The sequence below is a fragment of the Engystomops pustulosus genome, chromosome 4, assembly GCF_040894005.1.
Source record: "Engystomops pustulosus chromosome 4, aEngPut4.maternal, whole genome shotgun sequence".
Classification (NCBI taxonomy): Eukaryota; Metazoa; Chordata; class Amphibia; order Anura; family Leptodactylidae; genus Engystomops; species Engystomops pustulosus.
Window position 1 is genome coordinate 185,841,963 of NC_092414.1, and position 19,956 is coordinate 185,861,918.

Below are 19,956 nucleotides of genomic sequence, written 5' to 3' on the forward strand. Positions count from 1 at the left end.
TGCATCAAATCTACAGATGTGCAGATTTGGTTCTCACCAAAATTTGTACCCATGCACCCTTAACCATCTCTCCCAACTGACCTATACACATGCACACTCTGCTCGGCCAAGTATGCAAGTGGAATGGGGAACAAGATTAGGAATGATGAAATCCAAAAGCCTGATCCTCAAAGTGGTTGTTTGGGACATGAATTATGGAGATATGACAAAGGCTGTGCTTTTTACTTTGTAGCAAGCACTGCGCTGTGCAGAGGCCGTTTATGGTACTGCAGCTCAGCCCATTCACTTTAATGGGAATGATAAATGTTTGAAATGCTTTAAATGGAGGGTTGTCTGGTGTTGGATCACCCGTGATATCAAACTGATAACGTGTCCTCTTTCACTCCCCAATCGTCTCTAACAGTAACAAGCAACCAGTGATTTGTGAGGAGAGGTTAAAGGGGTTGTCCACTTATAGTACATTACAGCAAATAATTCATATCGTTTAGTAATCAAAAGTTATACAATTTTGAAATATACTTTCTGTATAAATTGTTAATTGTTTTTCTAGATCTCTGCTTGCTGTCATTCTACAGGAAGGTTCACTGTTTACTTCCTGTAGAAAAACACCGGCCCATGGGCATGTGATGTCACACAGGTGTGCGGCTCATTAGCATCACACAGCTTTGCGTACACTGCATGATATAACAAGCCGTGCACCTGTGTGACATCACATGACCATGGATTGGTGTTTTTCTACAGGAAGTAAATGATGAAGCTTCCTGTCCCATGACAAGCAAGCAGAGATCTTAGAAACCATGAAGAATTGATACAGACATTATATTGGAAAATTTTATAACTTTTCATTACACAAACAATAGCAATTGTCTCCTAAACATTTGTATTAATTCAGTAATAATTTAATTGTATTAAAAAAAAATCTATCAAAATCCATCATGATAAACCAGGGACAATTACTCATAGATCCAGGCACCGTGGCTGTGGTAATATTCTTATATTTGTTATCCATTACCTCCTTCCTTCTAAAAATCAACTTTTAGAATTATACTAATGATCCAGAAAGGCTCTAGGGGCGTTACCTGAGCCCCTCTGTGCTCTGGCTTCATAGGCTGTTACACTGTGCAGGAGCAGAACGTTTTGATACCCTAATCAATGTATGAAGCTCAGGATGAACTGTGCTATAGATTTCATCAAGAGGGGAGGGAGATTTAGTGCTGGAATAGTGGGCACATATACAATGAAGACAGTAAATAAGACATGAAGCTCAGTAATCAATTCTGCATCACTAACTTCAATCCATTGGGCCATCGCAAATATACGACACAGCACTTTATAGGCATCTACAAATATTAGCTGACAGGACGGCTCGCGGGTCAGCATTATAGGGCGACTACCATTAGTAAGGATACAATATAAAGGAACGCTATAAACCATAAGGAAATAGAGGAGGGAAATTTTGGGGAATATGAATTATAAATAGGGCATTTTTCTGCACAGCTCTTCAGAATCAGCACAAGGAGGTTTTCCTACCTTAATAAGGCATCCGCTATGAGAGAAGATTACAGGGTGCCTTACAGGAAGCCATTACATCGCATGAAAGCGAAAGTGATTATTTAGATGACATTAACACAGAAACGCTCCCTAACGAATCCCCCAGCTCCAGGATAATAAGACGCTGGGGTGTCATGTATGGGAGAGGGGCATAACTCAGTGTGAACTCCTTACACACCATGGGGCAGATGTAGCACTCAGTTTATGGCAGATTACCCTTTTATCAAGGGTTTATGACTACTGGACAAAGTAATGGGAAATGAGGATCAGGCTGCTGGATTTCAATATGCCTGATCCTATAGTTCACAGACAGCCAGAAAGAAAGGCTGGATATGTAAGGAGATCAGGGGAGATAGCCGGCAGCTAGTCCATAGTTCATCCTAAAAGTACTTACTGTATGGCTAGTTTTATACTACCTCATCCATATACTGGGCCATGACACTTAGTCCTGGCCTGTCTAGTCCTCTTCTTCCATTACCTACCCTCCTCCACAGATAGCCTTTAACAAGTGTTAATTAGCCATTACTAATTTATCACCCATTAAACCCATCACCAGTTCTGCATTACATCTCTTCTAAGATCTCTCCAGACGGTGATGAAATAAAAACACAGCGTGATAATCCGCTCTATACATAACCTTTCCCTCTATTTCCAAAGCGCTGTCTATAGCCGACTGCAACCATAAAGTAAAGTGGAATGAAGAAAATGATGGCGGCTTCTACAAAGAGATGGAGAATAATAGAGAAGAAAAGACGTCCCTCCTCCAGAATCATCTGCTCCTCTTATGAGGCTAAAAGCACCAAAACAGATAAAATAGCTTTATAGTACGATCCAGTGATTGATAGAGAGAGCGCCGGGGGCAACAGGACTGTCACCGTCAACAACCACGTGCAACCGGGGGTAACAGGACTGTCACCGTGAACAACCACGTGCAACCGGGGGTAACAGGACTGTCACCGTCAACCCCCACGTGCAGCCGGGGGCAACAGGACTGTCACCGTCAACCCCCACGTGCAGCCGGGGGCAACAGGACTGTCACCGTCAACCCCCACGTGCAGCCGAGGGCAACAGGACTGTCACCGTCAATCGCCGTGTGCGGGCGGGGACAACAGGACTGTTACAGTGAATCCCCCTGTAAGGTCAGGGACAACAGGACTGTTACCGTCAATCCCCACGAGCAGCCAGGGACAACAGGACTGTTACCATCAATTCCCTATAAAGCATTAGAGTCAGATAAATGGGTGAGATTTCACATAAAAGAGGGAATTCTAGAACACACTTTTCATACTCTACATGATGGGGGTAGTAGTCTAATTGAGTAAAATCTGGTAACTGTGTCCCTTAAAAGGATCCTTGGCAATTGTCTTTGTGTGCGTAAAATGTAAGTATGTCAAATGTCTGCTGGAATACGTCTCATTTGTCTCCATGGTAAATCAATACTGTGATAATGGACAGGCCTGCGAGCAGATGGGAGCATCTGCTGTCATCACACTCTCCATTACATCAACAGCCTCTATGTTAATCGCTACAAGGACAACGATCCATTGATTGTATATAGCATTCCTTCATTATCAATCATCTAACTTATAACAACATTTTATGGGGTTCGATGAAGTAGGTAAAACTCCTCTCTGCATCTGCAGTACTTGTGTCTTAGGTTTACAAATGCATCAACTGGGATCAATGATTGGGAAGCTTAAAGGGAACCTGTCAGTGGGTTTTACCCCACTACTTGTCCCCTCAGTCCCCTTTTTTTTTATATGTAAATGGATGATTTGTCACATAAGAGGAAATTCTAGAAATACATTTCATAAAACACCTGAGAGGACTAGCGGTTTAGTGGGGTAAAAGCTGGTGAGATGTTCCCTTTAAAGGGGTTTTCCAATCCTGCAACACGACTGATGATCTATAAAAATTATACATTTATGGCGGAGCTGGAACACAGGAGAAGCTCTAATTCACTAGCACCTCATATGAATAACTTCTACTCTTGGGTAGATCCATGGATTCTTACATTTCCCATACTCCAGGCAGTGACACGGGGGTAGAGCCCCCTCTCGCAGACCCCTCAGGTCTCCTGTTCATTGTCAGCACAGATCTGGGCCGTGTTTACACTGGATGCTGTGTCCTCCTCCCACAATGTTACATGAAATCACAAGGAACCATTTAGGGAAAATGGTTATAAATAAATGGAATCAGACTGGAGGCTGCTCCCGGGAGCCTGAGGAATGAGGGAATAAATGACCAGGAGGACAGGACTGCAGAAATACACGGCCAGAAGCCTGTCACATCCATACTGTGTACACAGCGCTATACGTCCCCCTCCCTCAGCCGTGTAACATATGGGGCCCAATGACAGCTGGAATGTCACAGGTTACATAACACCGAGCAGCGGCCACTCATCACACAGAGTCTCCTGCAAATCTGGGAGAGCAAAGGTGACTGACCCGGGCCACCGGCACCCATGTCATGTCCTATGCAAAGCCAAATGCAAAGCAAGACTCGCTCACAGCAATGCGGAACATGGATGTGCACACAGCAGAAAGAGTTTATCAATCTGTGCACAAAGGAAAGCACATTGTGCATAACCTATGGAAGCAGGAGTCGCCCACAACAAGCACTCATCCCCCACCGTGATGCAAGGAGTCCCGTCCTCGGCACTCATCCCCCACCGTGATGCAAGGAGTCCCGTCCTCGGCACTCATCCCCCACCATTAATCAAGGAGTGCTGTTTTCGGCACTCATCCCTCACTATGATGTAAGGAGTCCCATCCTCTGCACTGTGATAGGTCCATGAAATCTGGCCACAACACAGTCCGTGTTTCAAGCACTGACCAGGGTTATGAGCCCATATGGATACATAGTTGTCTAAGTGCGCTTCTCTTTATCCTCCACTACAACAGAAGAAGTGAATGCAGAGCGGTGGATATGTAGCATCACCATGATGCCACATTACGAGGTGAGCAAGGGCGCTTCTTTTGTGGTGTCATAAGAGGGACCAGTATATTCAAAAACATCCGGCACATACATCATCTACATAGTATAGATAAGATCTATATACAGGTATCCAATACAGACAGTATAGCTGACCACTCCTAGGCCCAATGTGACAGGACAGCTAGATAAAAGCAGATGTACACGTGCCCCCTCAGTACTAGGGGGTGACATCTTACATCACCCATATGAGCAGCTGATATAATATAGTGCGGGATTTAATAAACAAATAATTTCCGCCCCGCTATAATCTGCGACTTCCCGCAGCAATCAAAGGAAAAAAATGTTCCTGTACGAGATCAATTAACAAGTCGCTTCAATAGGAACATCAGAGAAATCATGTACAAAGGAGAATAAAGGGACAACAATACAACACAGTGATAGGCCATCAGCAAGTCTTAAAGGGGATGTCACACAATTTACTATTTCACTAATTCTGAAAGGGATTGGTGACCCGTATAACCACATAGGTTGCGGAGTTGGACCTGTACACATTATTATGTGACATCATAATGACCCGGAACCTTTAGTAAGAGCTCATGTCACAGCACATCACACCCTTACGACCCGATACCTTTCTCAGCAGCTTGAGGTTACAGAACATAGTACAGCGCCAGCGATCAGGGGTCAGTGTGCTTAATTGTGATGTAATGATAGTAATTCCCGGACCTAAAATATACTCAGATCCAATGAGAACACATTTATGTTATGTGTTCATACTTGTTACCTGTTCCTATGCATTTCGAACACACAAGGACGCGTCCACGAGGAAGATTTTGTATTTATAGGAGTAGAATTCTGTCTAGAGACACAATATCCATGACTCATCTCTTTCTATTCACCTACAGAAATATAGGAATATTACCTCCCCAGAACAAATGTACGTCACCACATAAAAGATGGATTTTTGATGGTAGATTTACTTTTAAGTAAATCCAGGCACTATGAGCATGTGGGGGGGGGGGGGGGGGTCATTAACAGAGCCCTAATGTGGTGCAGATTCTCAGGCTGTTACAATGAGCAGAACATGTCTCCCTCACCACCGCCCCACCCCAGCACCCCCCCCCCCCGCTGTCTCCCTTCGCCTGTGTAATCTAACAGCAGCAGCAGCAGGAGGAACCGCGGGGAGAGAGGAGAACTGCTCTGGTCATCGAAACAGCCTGTGAAGCTACAGCACTGAGGGGCTCTGGAAACAAGCACCAAAGGCCTTCCGGCTCATTAGCATAATTGTAAAAGTTGATTTTAGAAGGAAGGAGGCCATGGATAACAAATATAAGAATATTATCACAATCACGGTGCCTGGATCTATGAGTAAGTGTCCCTGGTTTACTATGATGGATTTTGATGGTAGATTTTCTTTAAGGGTTATTTCAGAAAAGCATTCAATAAGGAGGAGCAGAGAGTCATTTTAAGGAGCTGTCAGCTGTCATTTTAGTGAATACTTCTATTCGCCATGTAATAGGAATTATGAATGATCTATTATTTTGGAACTCTGGTATGTTTGTTCCTCTGTTATTCACCCTGGAAATATTAAAATACTCTGAAATATGGGAAAGATGGTTTCCCTGTTCTGTTTTTTTTTTACCTACAAGGTGGAAAGAATGTATACGGACAGGCATGTAAACAAAGAAGCACAGAGAGTCTGCAGACTAAAGTAAGCAGAAAGAATGCTGAATCACTTGATAAACATTCAGGGATTATTAAGGCAATAAAGGCACGCAAGAAACTTAGGTAAAAGAGTTGCCAGCCCCTATAATGCACTCTGGGTGTAACAGGCTGTGCATTTGTTTGACCATTCTTAGTCATAGAAACAATAGAAATAACAATGGACCCAAAAAGAACCCCATTTACTTAATGAGGGTGATCCTGAATGCACCTTACACACAGGTGTGAACACGGTCTAGGTAGCTTATAAGCTTTCATTCACTGTCAGCAAGCAAATAACTAAATAAATTGTAAAGCCACAGTAGTGACACTTGAAACGCTCTTAATGCTTTCTAGCAAAGAACTACTTATTTATACTACTTATAGCCGCTCCACCCAATGTTTGCAAATGATCATGTTATAAAGAATATACCCTACAGGCAAATAGATCAGTGTGTAACCACTACTACTAGAGAGAATACAGCTGAGGAGTTTATGAATAAGTAGGAACATTGCTGCTTTCAGATAGGACACTATGTGCAAACGGCTCAGCTCCTCCTGCTCTATAACAGGCTGTCTGCAGATAAGACACTGGGGAACATTTACTTACAAAGTCACTAGAGTTCACTGAAAGTGCATTGTCCGTCTATAATGCTGCGTGCAGCGATTTACTAAGATTGTGTGCCTGATATCATGAACGTGTCACTTTCCAGCACTGGTCCTACAAAGTTCACCATCTTTTTTGTGGTGTATATTTCACATAGAGCGTGCGACACAATTTGAAAGTTAAATACGGCGCTCAGTCCGAATCAGTCAATCCTTCTGATGGTGTGCCCCCTAATATGTGTCGTATGGAGGCAAGCGCAGCTGCATCACAAAAAAGGTTGCATGCGACAATTCCAGCGCAAACACTTCTTAAATACCTGTGCAATGAAGAACCATGAAGAGCCACGAGGAACATGCACAATCCGACTAAAGTGTGACCCGAAGCCCTTAGTAAATGTGTCCCACTATGTACAATCTGCTCAGCTCCCCCTGCTCTATAACATGTAGCTTCTAGATAGGACACTATGTACAATCTGCTCAGCTCCTTCTGCTCTATAATATGCTGCCCGCAGATAGGACACTGCAACACCCTCGCCGATGCAATGGCGAGTGGGTGCTTGTGAATAAGCCCCATAACAATGTCACCACATCACAAAGGGAAATTGCAGTGGTTAATCCTGCCTGGCAAGGCAGAAGTTAAATCTGTATATGATGTAAAAGTCCAGTATCCAATGATATGTGTTACATCCTGTCTCTGTGAACTGAGAGGTAATTGGAGGAGCAGCCACCACCTGACCAAAGGGAGGTAATAAAACCCCCTGGCCAGGAATGTTCTAGAGTTCTTAGAGAGAAGTCTCTCTCAGGAGAGAGAGGAGAGCAGTCTCTCCCAGAAGGGAGAAGAGACCGGTCCTAGTCAGGCCCTCTGGGTCTGCAGGACGCGAGCAGAGAGTAGTTAGCTGAGCAGCAGCTCAGAGTCTCTAGCACACCAGACCAGTGCAGGAAGAGCCTAGCCCCTGCCTGAAGTGGAAGATAAGCCTAGAGCTAGTGTAGTGAGGAAAGGGGTATCATCCTACCTTCAAGGGTGATACCTGAAGAGATCCAGGACCGAGCTGAAGCCTCCTCTAAGGACCCAGCTGCCTCCCAGCCTGTCCTATACATCCAGGCTGGTGAACTACATCCTGTGGCTCCCTCCAACTACCTCTCCAGTACTCCACCATCTTGTTAAAGGCACGTTGCTGATGTTCCTGTCGGTTCCAATAAAGAACTGTAAGTGTTTCTGTTCAACCTCTGCCTCCGTCTGGTCCCTGCTACTACCCCTGCCTACCTCACCGGCACCCTGTCCATCACCCAGAGACTCACACTCGGGACATTAAGGGGTTGCCCCAGGGAGATCCGCTATAGCAGCCGCTCCCTCATCTTTTCTTGCCAACACCACCCTGCTGGAGACCTGCCAGGCTGTAGGACAGCCCTCCGGTTCCCCCGTACCAAGCACCGTGACAATAGCGTGCTTAGGCCGCAACCGCCAGCCACTCCGGTACCGCGGGCCCCGGCTGTCTCTAGGCCTCACCTCAAGGGCTAGGCCCCGGTGGGGGATGTTACAACACCATGTACAGTCTGCTCAGCTCCTTCTGCTCTATAACATGCTGCCTGCAGATAGGACACCATGTACAGTCTGCTCAGCTCCTCCTGCTATATAACATGCTGCCTGCAGATAGGACACCATGTACAGCCTGCTCAGCTCCTTCTGCTCTATAACATGCTGCCTGCAGATAGGACACCATGTACAATCTGCTCAGCTCCTTCTGCTTTTCAAGAATGCTTAACATGGAAAGTTCCCTTTAAATAGGCTGCACTTGATCAGAAAATAATAGCACCACAATTCTCCACAAGTGTTCTATGGCACTGCAACGAAAATCCAATTCTCCTCATTATAGCTGAGCAGTAATACAGGACACATCCCCCTCTAAGTACTGTAAATGAAGTTGTTGTGCTTCTTGCTGTGAGTGAACAGACGAGCCCGTCATATCCAGAAGCTAAAAACCCATGCACAAGTAATCTGTCAGCTAATTACATCAGTGATACAAATCTCTCTCTTGTCCTGTTCAGTTTGCTACAGTGTATCGGTGACGGCAAAATCTATCAACTGGGAATCCACTTTGTTTACAACTGTTTAGACTGGAGACAATTACAGAAAAATATTCGGCGGCCTGTAGAGGTTTGGGAGCTGTAAACTAAAGCCACAGCAAGCAGAGATCCTGAAACTGGGTGGCAATGAAGATAATTTTTGAGCACTGCACGCCCTTCACTCTAATGACTATAAAGGATCTATACTTTGCACAGGAGTGGATGGAAATAAGAGTAGCATTATCTGTCCTTTATGTCAGTTGGATGATATGGGACAAATTTTGGCTTTAAAAACTGCATTGAAAAATTAAAACTGAAACCTTAAACATGAGATAAACAACAACAACAGATATTATAGGACAGTGATGGCGAACCTTTTAGAGACCGAGTGCCCAAACTACAACAAAGACCCGCTTATTTATCGAAAAGTGCCAACACAGAAATTTAATTTGTGATTTATACTCCCTTCTCTGTCACAGTTTTCATTGATACCAGCCCCTGAGGACACCAATAAAGCAGAAAATAGTCCCTGGTAGAGCTGTCACTTTAAATTACCTCTGTGCACAGCAAGTCCTGTGCTGTCTGGGACTGTAGAAAGTTACCTGGAGTCATCTCTGGTGATGGCCTGAGTGCCCACAGAAAGGGCTCTGAGTGCCACCTCTGGCACCAGTGCCATAGGTTAGCCATCACTGTTATAGGATAATAAAACATAGAATTCCATTCCAACTTGGAGCTGCCTGGTCACACCTATATTGCAGGCTTTGGGAATATACTGCAGATTATTAAGATTATTATTATGAAAATCCAGCATGATAAAGGGATACTTACTATAGCTTACTATAGATCCAGGCACCGTGACATCTTATATTTGTGGCCAACCTCCTTCTGAAATTAACTTTTATTATGCTAAAGAGCCAGAGGTGCTTCTGGGGGCGTTACCATAGGCCTTCCATGTTGAAGCTTTACAGGCTGTTACACTGTCTTGCCTCCCTCTTTGCTCTCTAAGCAGGGTGGAGGGGAGAGGGAGTCATGCTCCTGCAGTGCAGCAGCCTGTGAATCTGCAGGAACTCTGGTAACACCCTTATTACCATAATTTTACACGTTGATTTTTAGAAGGAAGGAGGCCGTGCATACCAAATATAAGATAACCACAGTCACGGTGCCTGGATCTATGTGTAACTGTCCCTGGTTTATCATGATTTTTTTAGATGGCCGATTTCCTTTACATTAATGGGCACTAAGTAGAGTGGAAAACCCTGGGTCTGACACTGTGCCCCGCATAACCTGCACATGTGAACATACCCAAGTGTCCAGCCCCGCTGCATCAGCTTGTGCCACGATGAGATGTTTTCCTGTATCCTAGTAAACGGGGTAACATGCGGATGCGTCACCATTCCTCATGCTCTATGGTAATGCTGGAGATAACTTATCGCTGGTACCAGTAATCCCATAGACCGTGAAGGGTCAGTGGGTTATACCCTAATCCTGCGGGTCATCACAGCACAGCCCCATAGTGATCCCTGCATTTAGGTTGTGCCCAAAATCCATGACAGCGCTGGCAGATGGTTTACCTAATGGTGCAGCCTGGATCATTTATCCAATCTAATCTCATGTGATGAAGGCTCCATAGACCGTAGTGTGAACGGTACTTTATAGAGCAGATCATAACATGGGAGGGGGTCACTCACACTAACATGAGTGCTGACCATCACTGGATCACTATATGCACTGCTGCACTCATGACTCCATGCAAGGAAATGGAAGGCAGTAGTCATGCTCTACCGTAGTGCAAGACGCATCATGTGACACATAAACCGCACAGAATGAACAGTCCCATAGAGGGATGCTGTGACACATTGTAGGTCTCCTCCGCTTACCTTCTCCTCCAGCTCCTGCTCCCCGGTCGCCCTGTGCCTTAGCTCGGTCATGCTGCAGGGTGGTCTTATTCCGCTATGACTATGATGTACACAGCGATGTCCGGAGCCCCCGCTGACGCACAGCACTGCTCCCCGACCTCCACCGCCTCCTCCTGAGCGGCAGCGCGCATAGCGGACGCGCGCGCCGCCATCCTCACTCCTATTGGACGCAGCTGTAGCCGGAGTCTGCCCCTATTGGCGGATACTACAAAGCGCGTACCCAGCGGAGAATGCGCGCACCGCGAATATCGCCACGCCCCTCGCCCAGACCACGCCTGCTTGTCGAGATGACGTCATGATCTGTGTTTAGATTGCTTGCCGGAGGGTTCGGAGCCTACAGACATCTACATCCTGCTATGTGCAGCCGCTACACACTGACTTGCTTTACTGTGCTTTTACTGTGACTAAATATTGATACAGATTTGCTAGAATTCTGTGAAAAAAACTACCATTCATTTTATACACACAATGTTTTACTAAAAAATGCTCCACTTGTTGATTTTACAGCCAATTATGGCATAAATAAGGAAAATGGGCGGGGCTTGTCTATGGATGGGCGGGGTTGATTTATATATCATTTATGGCAGATAACTTAAGTTAGGAAATTTATAAATTATATTATGTGCATCTCCACCCCATGAGTTACTACATTCAGTGCTTCTCCCATTTTCATTTCAGCATATACAATAATAATAATAATAATTCTTCATTTATACAGCGCCTACAGAACAAAATATGTACAGTGCCACAAAATTTCTATTTAATGCCTCCCCCTGAGATCATTCTAATGGCTTATTCCATAACTACAGCACCAGAACCAAGCTCTGTGTATAAATACAGCACCAGAACCAAGCTCCGTGTATAAATACAGCACCAGAACCAAGCTCCGTGTATAAATACAGCACCAGAACCAAGCTCCGTGTATAAATACAGCACCAGAACCAAGCTCCGTGTATAAATACAGCACCAGAACCAAGCTCCGTGTATAAATACAGCACCAGAACCAAGCTCTGTGTATAAATACAGCACCAGAACCAAGCTCTGTGTATAAATACAGCACCAGAATCTAGCTCTGTTTATAAAGCACCAGAAGCAAAATCTGTACATAAAATACAGCACCAGAACTGAGCTCAGTACATAAATACAGCACCAGAGCTAAGCTCATCACATAATTACAGAACCAGAATTTTGATCAGCACATAATTACAGCACCAGAACTTGATTAGGCTTTACAAAAAATATAGCACAGGGTTTGAGCACAGTACAAAAATACAGCACCAGAACTAGGCTATGTACAGAAATCTAGAACCAAAACAGAGTTCTGTACTTAAATACAGCATTAGAGAAATGCAAATACTATAACAGCACCGAGACCAGATTCTGTACAGAAATACAGCACCAGAGCCAATCTCAATACATAAATACAGCACTGGAACCATCTTCATACAGAAATACAGCACCAGAACAATGCTAATACTATAAATATAGCATAAGAAATGGGTTCCATACAAAAATTAAAGCCTCAGAACCTGGATCTGTAAACAAAAAGTCATTTTCCTTGCACACGTACCATTTCTTAATGCACTAAAAAGAGTTCCACTTGCATAAAGAAACAGACACAAAATTGGTTTTCCTTGGGCTTTTTTTGGCGTAAAAAAAGTAATCACATTGAGGGTTTTTGAGACTTTTCACTGCTAAAAAGTCTCACAGGACTATATACACCTCTTCATTAATCTGGCCGAAGCATAGAACTACTGCTGGTGCAACACCGTGCAAAGCCACATTCATGACTTGAGACTTTTGCAAAAAGTTTAATAAAAAGTCTCATAGTTACTCCAGTCCCCTGCTGGTCTAAGTGCTGGGACTTTTTATGCATTTTGAAAAAAAAAAAATTCCAGACAGAAAATAGACCATAAGACAATTTATTCAAGGACCAAAGCTTCTTTAATGAATCTGATTGGCAGTGAAGCCCCAAAATTAGACATAGAACTTTCCCAAGTAGCTGGTCTAATGATAAATAGTGGGCGACACGGTGGCTCAGTGGTTAGCACTTCTGCCTTGCAGCGCTAGAGTCCTGGGTTCAAGTCCCACCCGGGTCAACATCTGCAAAGAGTTTGCATGGGTTTCCTCTGGGTCCTCCGGTTTCCTCCCACACTCCAAAAACATACTGGTAGGTGATTAGATTGTGAGCCCCATGGGGACAGGGGACAATTTGTCATGCTTTCTGCAGCGCTGCGTGATCTGTGTGCGCTATATAAAAAATAATTATTATAAATAACCCCCTAATGCTGGACATCTACCATCAGATCTCCCTTTAGTGATGCTGCCACCTGCAGGGAGCATTGATAATTTTTGTTTGCAGTATGATTATTTTGAGACAAATCCGGATCAGTGGTACATTATACGCCCAGACTTCTACAGTACATCATTGTGGAATTAAGCAAACCTCAAAATGTCTTCAATTCCTACTCTCCTCAGCTAAATTAATTCTCTAAATGTGGTGAACCCACATGAAAATCTCATTGTTTTGGGGAATCTATTTTACATATTCTTCTTTAATGATTTGATGTTAGCATACCCTTTAGTTCCTTGGTATGTATTTCCAGAGGAAAAAAAAGTACATGTCAATGTGCAGCTGATACATAGAATTAAATTGAATAAATTAATGAATTCATATAACTACACTACAACTACACCATAAACAGAAAAAACAAGCACGGGACAGCAACCAAATAAAAATTTTGAGGTCAACTTACATTTTTACGGGTGCTAATCCAAGGATCAAGGTAAATGCAGAATAGAGACTTCCTTTATTTACCAATAGGTGTGATGTTTCAACTAATTAGGGGGTTATTTATCATTGGTTTTCCTGGGCTTTTTTTGGCGTAATAAAGTCTCAAAGTAGTCACATTGGGGGTTTTTGAGACTTTTCACTAAAAAGTCTCACAGGATTATTTCCACCTCTTTATTAATCTGGCCTATGTGCTGAGACTTTTTATGCACTTTTTGAAAAACAAATCCCAACAAAAAATAGACCAGAAGAACATTTATTAAAACACCTTGCCGACCGAGGACGAACCATATCGTCCTCGCGCGGTAAGGGGTGTATGGAGAGAGCTCACGAGCTGAGCTCTCTCCATACACAGCAGGTAATGGCTGTATAAAACAGCCAACACCCGCCTGTCACTGCTGCGGTCGGTGCTGGCACCGATCGCGGCAGTTAACCTGTTACCTTTACATGGGCGCCGCCATCTTGGATGCCCGATCGCCGCCCCCTGGAACGTCATCGGAGGGCGGCGATCGGTTGCTATGGCAGCCTAGAGTCTCATTGAGACTCGTAGGCTTGCCAGGTGCAATGATTTCTAATAGCCACCAGAGGGCAGGCTATTAAAAATCATTGTAAAATAGGTATATACTGCAATACAGTAGTATTGCAGTATATAGTATTAGCAATAGTAAAATAGTAAAAGTTTAAATCACCCCCTTTCCCTAGAACTGATATAAATATAAATAAACAGTAAAAATCATAAACAATTTAGGTATCATCGCGTCCCAAAATGTCCAATCTATCAAAATATATTAGCAATTTTTCCCAGCGTTTAACCCCGTAACGGAAATTGCCGCCCAAAGTCGAAAATGGCACTTTTTTGCCATTTTCAAAAATTTTAAAAATTCTATAAAAAGTGATCAAAAGCCCATAGAGTCCTAAAAATGAAAGCATTAAAAAGTCATCAAAAGTCACAAAAAATGACACAACCCACAGCTCTGTACACTGAAGTAATAAAAAGTTATTAGCGCCAGAACATGGCAAAATGAAGAATTTTTTTTTTTGTACAGAAGGTTTTAATTTTTTTAAATGTATGAAAACATTATAAAACCTGTACAAATTTGGTATCCTCGTGATCATACCGAACCAAAGAATAAAAAATCCAAGCCCACAAGAAAACAGTGCATATGGGTTTTTTCATCATTTTCACTGCATTCTGAATTTTTTTCCCGCTTCCCAGTACACGGCATGGAATAATAAATACCATCACTATGAAGTTCAATTAGTTACGCAGAAAACAAGCCCAAACAGAGCTCTTTACATGGAGAAATAAAAAAGTTACAGATTCTTGAAGGTGGGGAGTGAAAAATGCAAAAACGAAAAAGGGCCACGTCCCTAAGGGGTTAAAGAGCTGAAGCCACTTTAATGAATCTGATGGGTAGCGGAGCTCCATAAATAGACATAGAACTGTCCCAAGGAGCTGGTCTAATGATAAATAACCCCCATAGTCTTTATCAAGTATGAGTGATTTCAACTGTTGATACGTTGCACATATTGGTGAATAAAGGAAATCTCTGATTCACTGAAACCTTAAAGGGGTATTCTCATCTGGGCATTCACATTCAGTTTCATTAATCTGCCATATATAAACATTTTTTTCAAATAGTTGTTATTAAAAAAAAATGTTCCTGTGTGAAGATAATTTCTCATAAATGTAGTCATATGGTCCCTTAGAAACAAGACATTGGATACGGCCACCTCTGCTGGACGGATTGGACAAAGAAACAAACAGTTTTGGTATATAAGAAGGGTCTAGATGCCTTTTTACACCTAAATAACATTGCTTGTTATGTTATATAGAATTGTTTCCCCTAAATCCCTTCCTCACCCAATCCCTTCCCTTCCTTGGTTCAACTTGATGGACAAGTGTCTTTTTTCAACCGTATTAACTATGAAACTATGAAATGTCCAGGAGTTACTGTATATACTACAGCCGTCCTGTGGTAATGATCGCTAAATCCATGAGGTCACCAGGGCTCAATAGCCCATGTCTGGCCACTGCTGCCAAAATGTGAGGTGGTCGTATCCAAGGAAGCTATCTCGTTTCTAAGGGACAACATGGCTGCATTTATGAGAAATTATCTTCACACAGGAACATTTTTTTTATTAACATCCAATTGAAGAAATGTTCACATGTGGCAAATGAATTAAATTAAATGTAAATGCCCAGATGGGAATACCCCTTTAAGGAGTGATGCTGATTTTTTCTCTATCCTGTTTTCCTATAAACACCATTTATATGGCAACTTGCTGGGACATTTGGCCGGACTAGCAGCCACAAGCCACTTTCGACGCTGTCTTCTGTCTTCTTGTCCTGTACTCACTTCTATGGGAAGTAGGCATCAAAAGGCAACTAGAGGAGACTTATTGGGACCCCTCACAATAAGACATTTTAGGAGCACCATATGGGTTATCCCTGTATTGTGACATCACTTTGCATAACGTTCCTGTACTGTTACATCACTGTGCTTTTAAAGGGAACCTACCACCACTATAAAGGTAGAACGGGTGGTAGGTGGATGTATGGGACGTGAGGATAGCCCCTTTCAGAGCTAATCCTCAAGTCCCCGCTATCTTTTTAAAATCTTTAATACCCTACAGTCATGGCCAAAAGTTTTGAGAATGATACAAAATGTTAATTTTTACAAAATCTACGGCATCAGGTTTTATAATGGCAATTTGCATATACTCCAGAATGTTATAAAGACTGATCAGCTTAACAGCAATTGATTGCAAAGTAAATGTTTGCCTGAAAAAATGAACTTTTTCCCCCAAAACACATTTCAACTTGATTGCAGGCCTGCGCTAAAAGGAGCAGCTAACATTGTTTCAGTGATTGCTCCAGTAACACAGGTGTGGGTGTTGGTGAAGAGAGGGCTGGAGATCAATCTGTCATGATTAAGTAAGAATCACACCACTGGACACTTTAACCCCTTAACGCTGAAGCCACTTTTCACCTTCCTGACACGGCCCATTTTTTCAAATCTGCCCTGTGTCACTAGAAGTGGTTATAACTTCGGAACGCTTTAACATATCCAAGTGATTTTAAAATTGTTTTCTCGTGACACATTGTACTTCATGTTAGTTGAAAAATTTTGGTGGTATGTTTTGTGTTTATTTATGAGAAAATCAGATATTTGGTGAAAATTTGGAAAAATTCTTGATTTTCAAACTTCAAAAATGTTCTACTTTATCCATACATAGTCCTAACCGCAAAAATACTTAATAACTAACATTCACCGAATGTCTTCTTTATGTGGACATGGTTTTTTATGCATAGTCTTATTTTTGTAGGATGTTATGGGGCTTTGATCGTTAGGTGCGATTTTTCACATACCCCATAAATTACCCCATTATAAAAAGTATACCCCTCAACGTACGTAAAACAACTTTTATGAAGTTTGTTAACCCTTTAATTGTTTTACAGGGGTTAAAACAAAATCGGATGCAATTTTGAAAGGGAAATTTTTTTGGCTAAATTAATGTGTTTTTCAAAAAATGTACAAATTTTCAGTGGATAAAATACCAAAACGCTCCACAAAATTTGATCCCCAATCTCTCCCATGTATCGTAATACCCCATATGTGGTGGTAACCTGCTGTATGGGCACACGCCAAGGCATCGAAGGGAAGCTGCGCCATTCAGAGCAGATTATGCATTGTCACTTTTTATTGGCTATACAATCTTTATTTTTTGGGCAATTTGGACATATAAGGGCTTATTTTTTGCGACATGAGATGCACTTTACAAATACTTCATTTTAGTGGTTCATTAGCTTATTGATGAGATTTTATTAACTCTTGAATGTATGGGTGAAAAGAAAATTGTCAATTTTGGTTTACTTTCTTTTTGTATTTTTTGGGGGGTCGAACACCGTACACTAAAAATACTATATTATCTTTATTCTACAGATCACTACGATTACAGTGATACCTCATTTATATAGTTTTTCATTTATTTTTGCAATTTTACTGGATAAAAACTAATATACAGGAAATCTCATTTGTTTTTTCATTGCCATCTTTTCGTAGACGTAACATTAATATTTTTTGGTTGACAGAGCTAGTTTAGGGCTTATTTTTTCCGTGTTGAGTTGTTCTTTTCAGTGCTACCATATTGGCGCACATAACTTTTTTGATCACTTTTTAGAACATTTTTGCGCAGAGATTTTATGAAAAATGTACATTTTCGGCGTGTTTTTCGTGTTTTGTTTTTACAGCATTCATCGAGATGGTCCAATAATGTTTCTGAGATATTGTACACATTGTTACGGACGCGATAATACCAAATATGTGGGGGGTTTTGGCGATTTTGTGTTTTTCTCACTTTATTGCATGTGTATAGGGAATATTTGTGTTTAGGGGACTTTAACTTTATTTAATTAATTCTTTTTATTCAAAAATGTTTTTATTTAATGTTTTTAACTTTTTTTATTTACTTTTACAGGTAAGCTTGAAGAAGCGATCCACTGATCGCTTGTTCAAGCTATTCTTCACATTACACAATGTAATACATGCATGCCCAGTGTGTTACAGCCGGGTCCTGGCAGAAGGCACGGACCCGGCTGCGATCGGAACAGCGGACACCCCTGGTAAGCGCCGGGCGGGGGGGGTCCGATTCACTTTAAATTCCCCCTAACACGCCGCGGTCAGCGCAACCACAGCATGTTAGGGGTTAACACCCGCGATCGGAGAAATCTCCGATCGCGGGTGTTAGAGGCAGGTGTCGGATATAATATATAGCCGACACCCGCAGCTTCTGGCCCTGGCTCCGTTCAGGAGCCGGGGCCAGAAGCATGACGTAATAGTACTGCATTTTGCGGGAACACTCCCGCGATGCAATACTATTACGTCAAATGTCGGGAAGGGGTTAAAAGGAGGCTGGTGCTTGGCATCATTGTTTCTCTTCTGTTAACCGTGGTGATCTCTAAAGAAACACGTGCAGTCACCATTGCACTGCACAAAACTGGCCTAACAGGGAACAGTATCGCAGCTAGAAAGATTGCACCTCAGTCAACAATCTATCGCATCGTCAAGGAATTCAAGGAGAGAGGTTTCATAGTTGCCAAAAAGGCTTTAGGGACCAGCAAGCGCCAGGACCGTCTCTCAGAGGAATCACAGCTTCAGGATCGGGCCACCAGCAGTGCAAAGCTTGCTCAGGAATGGCAGCAGGCAGGTGTAAGTGCATATGCACGCACTGTGAATCGGAGACTCTTGTAGCAAGGCCTGGTGTCAAGGAGATCAGCAAAGAAGCCACTTCTCTCCAGAAAAAACATCAGGGACAGACTTATATTCTGCAATAGGTACAGTGAGTGGACGGCTGAGGACTGGGGTAAAGTCATTTTCTCTGATAAATCCACTTTCCGATTGTTTGGAACACCTGGAAAACAGCTTGTTCGGAGAAGACAAGGCGAGCGATACCACCGGTCTTGTCTCATGCCAACTGTAAAGCCTCCTGCAACCATTCATGTGTGGGGCGGCTTCTCAGCCAAGTGAATCGGCTCGCTCACAGTCTTGCCTAAAAACACATCCATGAATAAAGAATGGCACCAGAATCTCCTCCAAAAGCAACTTCTCCCAACCATCCAAGAGCAGTTTGGTGATAACAATGCCTATTCCAGCATGATAACTAAATTGCTCAGGAAACAAAACATGGAGATTTTGGGTCCATGGACTGGAAACTCCCCAGATCTTAATCCCATTGAGAACTTGTGGTCAATCATCAAGAGACGGGTGGACAAACAAAAAACAACAAATTATGACAAATTTGGTCCAGAAGTTGATTGAGAGCTGCCAGGGAGAATTGCAGAGGTCCTGAAGAAGGGTCAAAACTGCAAATATTGACTTGCTGCAGTAACTCCTTCTCACTGTCAATAAAAGCTTTTGTTCCTCATAATATGATTGCACTTGTATTTCTGTATGTGATAAAAACATCTGACAAACACATATAAAAACCAGAGGGCAACAGATCATGTGAAAATATAATATTTGTGTCATTCTCGAAACTTATGGCCATGACTGTAATATGTACATTTTCTAAAGCGGCTACTGGGGAGTGGAGTAGCTGGACATGAGGCTACACGTCGCGGCTACTCCACGCCCCAGTAGCCTCTTTTCTCCTCCTACCCTGACATCTTCGGCACGCAGCTCCTCGCAGAATGCCGGCTTCTCGGACGAGGGCAGCAGCTACTAGGAGCTGCACCCTGAAGGGTAGAAGGAGAAAAGAAAAGAAGGGTTTCATCCACAAGTCTTATTCCCCTGCTGGTGCTGGATTCTTCTTTGTGGCCAAGATGGATGGTTCTCTTTTTGACCACATCTTTACCAAATTGGACCTATGTGGGGCATGTAATCTCAT

General features: G+C 42.8%; 1 protein-coding gene across 2 annotated transcripts in view; it reads right to left on the minus strand.

The window, feature by feature from the left end:
- The window catches only part of CDS2 (CDP-diacylglycerol synthase 2), a 61,264-nt gene that overhangs the window by 24,258 nt on the left and 17,050 nt on the right, over positions 1-19,956 (minus strand). Inside the window, exon 1 of one of the 2 annotated variants that reach the window (XM_072148890.1) lies at positions 10,737-10,923. The exons of the other annotated variant lie outside the window; for it this stretch is intronic. Coding sequence (XP_072004991.1) covers positions 10,737-10,787 — 51 coding nt within the window. The 5' untranslated portion in view covers positions 10,788-10,923. Of the gene's footprint in view, positions 1-10,736; positions 10,924-19,956 lie in introns of those variants that run through there. 2 annotated transcript variants of the gene reach the window in all.